This window comes from Caenorhabditis briggsae, assembly GCF_000004555.2.
Source record: "Caenorhabditis briggsae complete genome, chrII, whole genome shotgun sequence".
Classification (NCBI taxonomy): domain Eukaryota; kingdom Metazoa; phylum Nematoda; class Chromadorea; order Rhabditida; family Rhabditidae; genus Caenorhabditis; species Caenorhabditis briggsae.
In genome coordinates this window covers 1,568,356-1,577,656 of record NC_013486.2, presented here as the reverse complement: position 1 = coordinate 1,577,656, position 9,301 = coordinate 1,568,356, and the positions used below count along the sequence as shown (strand labels likewise).

At 39.4% G+C, this 9,301-nt stretch overlaps 1 protein-coding gene across 1 annotated transcript in view; it reads right to left on the bottom strand.

Annotated features, from left to right (window-relative positions):
- The window catches only part of Cbr-gsy-1, a gene marked incomplete at both ends in the record, with an annotated part of 8,392 nt that extends 577 nt beyond the window's left edge, over positions 1-7,815 (bottom strand). The window contains 7 exons of the mRNA XM_002646717.1: positions 697-1,229; positions 1,649-1,879; positions 2,050-2,400; positions 4,117-4,545; positions 5,171-5,338; positions 6,178-6,300; positions 7,771-7,815. Coding sequence (XP_002646763.1) covers positions 697-1,229; positions 1,649-1,879; positions 2,050-2,400; positions 4,117-4,545; positions 5,171-5,338; positions 6,178-6,300; positions 7,771-7,815 — 1,880 coding nt within the window. The remainder of the gene's footprint in view (positions 1-696; positions 1,230-1,648; positions 1,880-2,049; positions 2,401-4,116; positions 4,546-5,170; positions 5,339-6,177; positions 6,301-7,770) is intronic.
- Between the last annotated feature and the right edge of the window lie 1,486 nt (positions 7,816-9,301).

Sequence of the window (9,301 nt, the reverse complement as noted above, 5' to 3'; positions counted from 1 at the left end):
GGCCTAGAAACCCGAATTCGCCCATCTTTCTGTTGGTGGCCTAGAAAATTCAATTTGCAAAAGTTAGGCCACCATGTCAAAATGGTCTAGAAAATACACCAGGGCATGTTAGGCCATTTTTAGGTCATAAAAGTTAGGTGGCCTCACTTTGGCAAGTTGAGTTTTCTAGGCCACCATGTAAAAATGGCCAAGAAATGGCCTGACAATCTCCTGGTGTGTTTTTAGGCCTTTTTGACATGATGGCCTAACTTTTGCAGTTAGAGTTTTCTAGGCCACCATGCTGAAATAGGCTAAAAACACACCAGGTGTGTTTTCTAGAATTTCAGACTACTTCTGGTTCATAAAAGTTAGATGGCCTAACTTTTGCAGGTTGAGTTTTCTAGGCCACGTTCGGTCATTTTAAGCTGAATTCTGACCATTTCTAGTCAATATTTCGCCATTTTCAACCAAATTTTGACCATTTTCAACAAATTTCCGACTGTTTCGGTGGCCTAGGATAAGTATGGGAAAACTAGGCCACGACATTCGAGACTTGGTATCAGTCGTTTTTAGTCATAAATGGACGATTTTCAGTGGATTTTTCGCGGTTCTCAGCTATTCTAGACCATTTTCAGCTAAATTTGACAACTTTCAGTGGAATTTTTGCGATTCTCAGCTATTTTAGGTCATATTTCATTCAAAAACCCCAATCCTTACCGATAGAACACCCCCAAATTCTGCCAATCGAGCAGTGCCGAGAGACCCTCGTTGGCGTTACGAAGAATGATACGTTGACGACGTGACTGTCCACAAAAGTCGTACATGACATTGGCCAACTCCTGCACCGACTCCTCGGCGGCCTTGTGTCTCCGATCGATCACATAGATTCCCTTCTGCTCATGATCCTCGACGTGTTCCTGCATGAAACATCCGAAGCCAGAGAGGTTCGTAGACACCGATGGGATGCCCATGACGGTACACTCGGCCGGTGTGTAGCCCCATGGTTCGTAGTACGATGGGAAGACGCCCAAATGGCATCCACGAACGAAATCCTCGTAATCCAGACCGATGAGTGGCGAGACGGAGGAGAGGAATTCAGGGTGGAAGACCACTTTGACACGATCCTCGGGCTTGTTGAAGAGGGCGGTTCGGCGGAGGGCTTCGAGGACCGGGTCGTCGGCACGGATCATGTTGTGCGTGCAGATTGGTGGAAGGCTCGAGTTGTGCAGCGACATGATGCAGCGTTTCAGCTGGAATAGAGAAAATTGCATTTTTAGCCTTCATTTTGGGGGTTTCAGAGACAATTTTCAGTCGAAACCTAGGCCACTAGTGCAAAAGTTCGGCCACTCAACTTTTATGACCTAAAAATGGCTTGACATTCTAAAAAAACACACCTGGTATGTTTTCTAGGCCATTTTAACATGATGGCCTAACTTTCCGAAAAATGAATTTTCTAGGTCACTATGTTAAAAAGGCCTATAGAACAGACCAGGTGAATATCAGGTCATTTCTAGAACATGAAAGCAAGGCGGCCGATTTTTTGCAATTCGAGTTTTCTAGGCCACTTTGTTCATTTTCAGGCTATTTCTGATCATTTTCAGTCAGGGTTTCTGCCACTTTCAAGTTATTTTTGACCATTTTCAGCAAATTTCCAGAGTCCAAATCTCACCAAAATATTATCAGCTGGCGACATTAGCTCCTCGGGCTCCGGCAAGTGTCCCTGCAGACAAATGTCAAAAATTCGCTGCCCAACTTTCTCCTTAATCCGGTCCACCGCCTCTTTGAGCTGCTTGGTGACGGCCTGTCCCTTTAAGGATTCCACGTTGAACGAATTGGCTGGTGCTGGATAGATCAAGAAGGCCACTACCGTAACGCCCATGTGACGCGGATCGTTGGTGGTCTGGAAAATAGTTAGAGATTGCTCAGCTTAATTTTCAGCGATTCTTAAGCCTAGAACTGCAAAATAAGGCAATTTTTGTATGCTTAAAATTTCATGATTTTTATGATAATTTCGCTCAAAATTGCTCATTTCTAACCCGGAAAAAGCTGAGCAATGCCCTCCTACCGTACCTTCAAATAGTGATTGAGACGTGCCAACGACTCAATGAACATATCTCCACCCTTATTCGAGAACTCGTATCGTCCGGCCGTGAAAAAGTACAGCGTTTTGTCCAAATCAAAGTCCAGATGTCCGTGGAAGTGCCCGCGGATGAACTGATTGATCTTCTCCTTGTTCTGAGCATGCAAGTTCTGGAATTCGTGAAGCGCCGCGAATTTAATGACGTTCAGTCCATTCGGCGTCAGAATGTCCGGTTTTCGGCAGAGGAAGTGCTCGGCTTCGAGTCCCGTGATTTCGGATACTGTAGTGAAGATGTGCGCGGTCTGACACGCGGCACGTTCCAGGCAGTATTGGTGGTAGATCTGGAAAAGTTTTGGAATTTTTCAGACTTTCAGATTTTCAGAATTTCAGATTCCTTAATTTCGTGGTTTCAAAATACCGTAAAACCTGTATTAGAAGGGCCGGCCCTTTTATTACAGGGGCCCTTCAATTAGAGGGTGGAGGGGGGCCCTTCTAATACAGGTTTAGGCTCATTTTGAAGACTTTTCAGCCGCTTTTTTTCAGATTGTTCAGCTTTATATTTTCAGACGTTATTTCAGCCAAAAATGCGGTGAAATTTTAGCTGAAATTCGGATTTTTGAGACTTAAAACTCGCCATTCTAGGGTCATGTTAGACCAATTTGGAGCCAAAATTAGCAGAAAATTGGAAATCAAGGCTCGAAATTTGAAATTTTTGCACTGAAATCAGAGGCTGAAAATCCGGAAATGTCGTGGCCAAAAATGAGCAAAATTTCGATAATATTGGGCTCATTTGGAGCTGATTTTAGGCTTTTCAGACGATTAAAAAGCACATTTCAAGTCATTTTTGATAAAATTGGGGCCTAATTTCAAACGGGTCACATGTTCAAGCACTTTTCAGATTGCTCATGCTTAAATTGTCAGGGGGGGGGCGTTTTCCAGATCTAAAATCAACAGAAACCCTTCATTTTGGTGCAATTTCAGCGATTTTTTCCAGATTGCTCATGCTTAGATTTTCAGACTTTTTTCTTGCAAAAAATTACTAACAAGGGAACCATGTTTAGCCTTCATCTCAGAATTTTTTCTATATTTGCTCATTTATAGTTTCAAATACGGGCTTTCTTGTGGTGTATTCGGTTTTCTGCACAAATTTCTAGAAGCCAAGAAAAGTCCATCTGAAAATATGCTGTTTTTTTTGTCTCATCCTTCCCTTCCACTTTCCCGTAGTCACAAGCTTGGGGTTCGATTCCGTCACTGTCCATTTCCTTTTTTCTTTTTTTTTCTTTGATGTTGGAGGAAGGCTTTGAACTTTTCTAAAATCAAAACTATGTTTGCTCTATTATTTCAGTAGGAAAAAAGCTCGAAAAAGATAATTTCTGAAAAATTCTTGAAGCACTGCTGAAAAGCCTTATTTACTCAAAATGTCAGTCGAAATTTCCCTATTTGATCATATTGGTTGCGGAACAGTTATAAATCAGTCAAGAAGTATGTAAATCTATGTTTTCACAATATTTGAGTGCTATTGGGTGATTTTCGAAGGACTACAATTCATTGGAGTTTTGGAAGAAATCACTTATTTCGGATTTCAAAACAGATATAGGCTACAGAATCTTGTGAAAACACTCATTTTATCATTTTTATGCGTTTAGCACATTTTAGCACATTTAAAAAATTTTCGAAAAATTGAAAATTTTGCAAAGGGCAAAATTACCCATGGCAAAAATTTAAAAAAAAATTTTTTTTTTTGAAAAAAGAGGAAACTTTGTCAGATTGTAGAGAAACCTTTAAAATTGCGATTAACAACTCGACTTCTAGAAATTTGTGCAGAAAACCGTATACACCACAAGAAAGCCCGTATTTGAAACTATAAATGAGCAAATTTAGAAAAAATTCTGAGATGAAGGCTAAACATGGTTCCCTTGTAAAAACCATATATTTTGAAGCATCGATTTATGCTCATTTTTCCAGCCTTTCCAGCCATTGCTCATGCTTATATTCTGGCTCATTTTGAAGCCCTTTTCACAGCCTTCCTTCCTGATTGCTCATGCTTAATTCATCACCTTTCTCTTCCCTGCTTCTGCATCCAAGTCGAACGCATCCAAATTGTTATACAAATCCGCGCCACCAGCACACAAATGACGTCCGAGCAGTGTGGCGTGCGTCGTGTACACCGTCGCAATGTCCAGCTTCCACAGGCGAGTCATCAGAAGACCAACGCCAGCCTGCCATTCGTGGAAGTGAGCTACGACGAGTGGTTGATAGCTGGTGACGGATTCACGGAAGTGTTTGAGGAAGATGGCAACCATGAAGCCGAGAATCACGGCGTCGTTGGATTCAATGTCCTCGTGGGGAATGCCAATTTTACACTTCTCGAACAGCTCGTGCTTCCATTCGTTCATCTTAACGGCGCCGGATCCCAAATCGAATAGAATCACTTTCGGATAGCCCTCGATCAGCCATCGACCGTACATACACCGGAAACCGTCGGCCTGCAAAAATGTGGACTATTTTAGGCTGAAATTTGTGAATTTTTGATGCTTAAAATAGTCCATTTTCAACAAAAAAAAAAGGTAGAATTAGGCTTAAAATGGGCCGCTTTGGGATCAATTTGAAGCCAAAATTGAGCTGAAATTCTCGATTTTTGGCGCTAATAATCGGTCATTTCAGACAAAAAATTCGGGGAAATTCTGGCTGAAAATAATGATTTTGGAGCTCAAAATTGCCCAGTTGGGGGTCATTTTAGAGCAATTTGAAAGCCTTTATTAGCAAAAATTACTCAAAAACCGCTGAAATATTGGATTTTTGGCACTGAAATTGGGACTTCCGGAAACTGAAAACTCGGAAATTTTGGGTCCATAAATGAGGCATTTTGGACAAAATTTGGCTCATTTTGAGCTCATTTTAGGCCATTTTCAGTCTATTTTAAGCCATTTTAAGCCTATTTTGGACCATGTTTAGCCTACTTTAGGTCATTTTCGAGGCCCATTTTGGGCCATTTGAAGCCCTTTTCGTCTATTTTATGCTTATTTCGGACCATTTCGAGCCTATTTTGGTCCATTTTGGTCCATTTCAGCCCATTTCTAGCCCATTTTCAGCTCATTTCCCCGCGCTTACCTGAAATCTCTTCATCGCGGCACGAATCGTTCGATTCTCGGGCTCAATCGGGTCCACTTCCAAACGCCATTTCCCATCCTTCATCGGTCCGAACATGCAGTACTGATCGCCGAGCTCCTCGGTACTGATTTGAGCCTTGCTGCGGAGCACCGTGTAGATTCCACCGACCTGGAATATCGAATTTTAGGAGTATTTGGAGCTAAAAATGGGATTTTCAGGCTGAAAATCAGTTTTCCCGATGATTTTGGAGCGAAAATTCCAAAAATTTAGCTTCCAGATTCCTAGAAAATCAACTTTTTAACTTCTGAATGCCCACATTTAGACCCTCCCGGGTCAAAAATGCCTGAAAATTCAAATTTTCAAGTTTTGGGGACCTCAAAAATCGATTTTTCGACCTTTTAAGACACAAATTTAGACCTTTCCGGGACAAAAGTGCCTGAAAATCCACAGTTTCAGGTTCCCGAGACCACCAAAAATAGATTTTTCAATTTCGGGACACTCAAATTTCAGGTTGTCCGGGTCAAAAATGCCTGAAAATCCATATTTTCAGGTACCCGGGACCGCCAAAAATCGATTTTTAGCCTTTTCAAGATAAGAATTTCAGATGTTCCGGGTCAAAAATGTCTGAAAATTTAACAAATTCAGATTCTGGGGACCTCAAAAATCAATTTTTAGACTTTTCTGAGGTCAAATGTCGGACTTCCGTGGTCAAAAATCGCTGAAAATTCCAAAATTTTAGGTTCCAAAGATCTCCAGAAATCGATTTTTCAACTTCGTGACACTCAAACTTCAGACTCCCGGGGTCAAAAATCGCTGAAAATTCACATTTCCGGGTTCCCAGGACCTCTGAAAATCGACAACGTTCCTAGGGTCAAATTTCAAACTTTTCAGGTCAAAAATCGCAGAAAATTACATATTTTCAAGTCCTGAACCCTCAAAAATCAATTTTCCCGACTTTCTAGACTAAAAATCGCTGAAAATTTCAAAATTCCAGTCAAAAACCGCACCTTATTGGCCACTTCCCATGCACACTCGAAGACGAAACGACCCTCTTCACGAGCGCTTCGTCCCGCGTCCATCTCCAGAACCTCCTCCTCGTCCAGATCCTCGCCAGCGATCGTTTTGGCTATCTGGAACATTTTTGTGTCGAATTTTGAGTTTATTTCGGCTGAAAATGGTCGGAAATTGGCTGAAAATAGTAAAAAATGACTCTAAAATGTCGAATTTCAGTCATTTTCAGCCATTTTCAGTCAAATTTAGACCAATTTTTCACTGGAAATGAACAAAATTTGAGTGGAAAAAGTGAAAAATGGCCCAATAAGGTCAAATTTTAGTCATTTTTAGCCATTTTCAGCTGATTTTCGTCAAATTTCGACCAATTTTTCGCTGAAAATGGCCGGAAATTGACTGAAAATAGTCACATTTCAGTCATCTTCAGCTATTTTCAGTCATTTTCAGCCATTTTCAGTGAAATTTAGACCAATTTTTCGTTGAATATATGCAAAATTTGTCTGAAAATAGTCGGAAATTGCCTCGAAAAGGTCGAATTTCAGTCATTTTCAGCCATTTTGAGACAAATTCTAGACCAATTTTTCGCTAAAAATGGACGAAATTCGAGTGGAAAAAGTGAAAAATCGCCTCAAAAAGTCAAATCTCGGTCATTTTCAGCCATTTTCATGCAAATTTAAACCAATTTTTCGCTGAAAATGGCCAAAATTCGAGTGGAAATAGGGAAAAATCGCCTCAAAAAGTCAGATTTCAGTTATTTTCAGCCATTTTCAGACAATTTTAGACCAATTTTTCGCTGAAAATGGTTCAAAATTCCACTGAAAATAGTCAAAAATGACTCTAAAAGGTCGAATTTCAGTCATTTTCAGCCATTTTCAGTCAAATTTAGACCAATTTTTCACTGGAAATGAACAAAATTTGAGTGGAAAAAGTGAAAAATGGGCCAATAAGGTCAAATTTTAGTCATTTTTAGCCATTTTCAGCTGATTTTCGTCAAATTTCGACTAATTTTTCGCTGAAAATGGTCGAAAATTGAGTAAAAATAGTCAAAAATGGCTCTAAAAGGTCAACTTTCAGTCATTTTCAGCCATTTTCAGCTATTTTCAGTGAAATTTAGACCAGTTTTTCGTTGAATATATGCAAAATTTGTCTGAAAATAGTCGGAAATGGACCTATCAAGTCGAACTTCAGTCTTTTTCAGATATTTTCAGACAAATATCGACTAATTTTTCGCTAAAAATGGACGAAATTCGAGTGAAAAAAGTGAAAAATCGCCTCAAAAAGTCAAATCTCGGTCATTTTCAGCTATTTTCATGCAAATTTAAACCAATTTTTCGCTGAAAATGGCCAAAATTCGAGTGGAAATAGGGAAAAATCGCCTCAAAAAGTCAGATTTCAGTTATTTTCAGCCATTTTCAGACAATTTTAGACCAATTTTTCGCTGAAAATGGTCCAAAATTCGACTGAAAATAGTCAAAAATGACTCTAAAAGGTCAAATTTCAGTCAAATTTCAACGGTTTTTAGTGAAATTTTGGCTATTTTTCTCAAAATTCTAGTTTTTTTTTTGACTATTTTCAGCCTAAATTCTTACCTTATTCGACGACAAATTTCTCGGCATACGTCCATGGTCCGGCATCTTTTGTTGCTTTTGAATGAATTTCAGCTGTTTTTTTTCCTATTCGGAAGTCGCTCTGAAAAACGAGAAAAATTCAGAAATTTGGCGGGAGGAGCGGAGCATAGATCAAAAATGTAGATCGAAAAAGGTGTTCAAAATCATTTTCCAAGATTTTCAGTCAATTTCAGACGAAAACTCATCGAGAAATCAGCAATTTTCAGCCAAATTTTATTTAATTGAAATTGAAAAATCGTCTAAAAATTAGCAATTTTCAGCCTTTTTTCTGGCTAAAAAACCTTGAAATCCGTTTTTTTAGGTCAGGTTTTTTTGTCAGAAAATTGCTTGAAAATCGGATAAAATTGGTCCATTCTCACCGATTTTTCCACTTTCACCTTAAAAAACGGCCGAAAATTGCTAAATTTCCAATGTTTTTCGTCTGAAAAAAGCGCTGAAAATCGGCTAAAATTGACTGAAAATCCGGGAAAAAATCCATCAGATTTGAAATTGAAAATTTTGCCGAAAGTTCGAGAAAAAAAAGAAGACAATCTTCCTATCTCTCGCTTCTCTAGTAGACGTCATCATGAAACAACAACAACTGGTGATCAGTTGTGTGTTTATCACTAAAGATATCAAAAAAAAAACTATAAATATTTTTTTTTGATTCCGAATCAAACAAAAATATTTATTTTTGTGATCTTTAAAATTCTCTGAAATTGTCCAAATTTTCAGTCAAAAAACCCTCAAAAATGGCTCAAAACAGAGGTCAAAAAGGACCTATTCGTTCGAAAATGGCTCCAGATTTTGGGCTGAGCAATGCTTACTGAAAATATTCTAGAAAATTCCAAATATATTGAAACTTTTTCGACCTTATTTGGCTGCAATCTGGCTGAAAGTGCACAAAATACGCGCAAATTTCTAGTCAAATTGGCTTCTAATTTCGGCCTTTCAGGCTCATTTTAGGCCTGTTCTGAGCTGAAAATGGTCCAAAAACTGCAAATTTTAGCTCAAAAAATCGCCCAAAATGAGCCCAAAACGATCAAACACGTATTATGGCTGAAAAATGGCTGAAATTCCAGCTAGTTTTCTAGCTCTTCAAAATTCAACTTTCCCCGACGGAAAAGAGAACATTTCAAAGCATTTATCTGCAGAGAACATCTGCGTCTCTCTAAACTCTCTCGTAGTTGAGGGTCTCGAGGCTTTGGCGCCATGGACCACGAGAGACACCAGAGAAGAGAGAGAGTGTGTGTACTTTTAGGAGAGACGCTGAGAGAGCGGGGAAGCCGCGAGGACGACGAAAAAACGGGCAACAAACGTGCCAAGAGCCATGCCCTCTGCTCAATGCGATTTTGACACAAGATGTAGAGAAATTTCAAAAGGTTGAACTTTTCAAATTTTTGAAGGCCCTTCAAATTGAAGTGAAAAATCACAGAAAAATTGACAAAAAGTCCAGCCAAAATGGACAGATCTCTAGGACCTAGGATCGCTGAGATCTAGGATTTTTAGGATC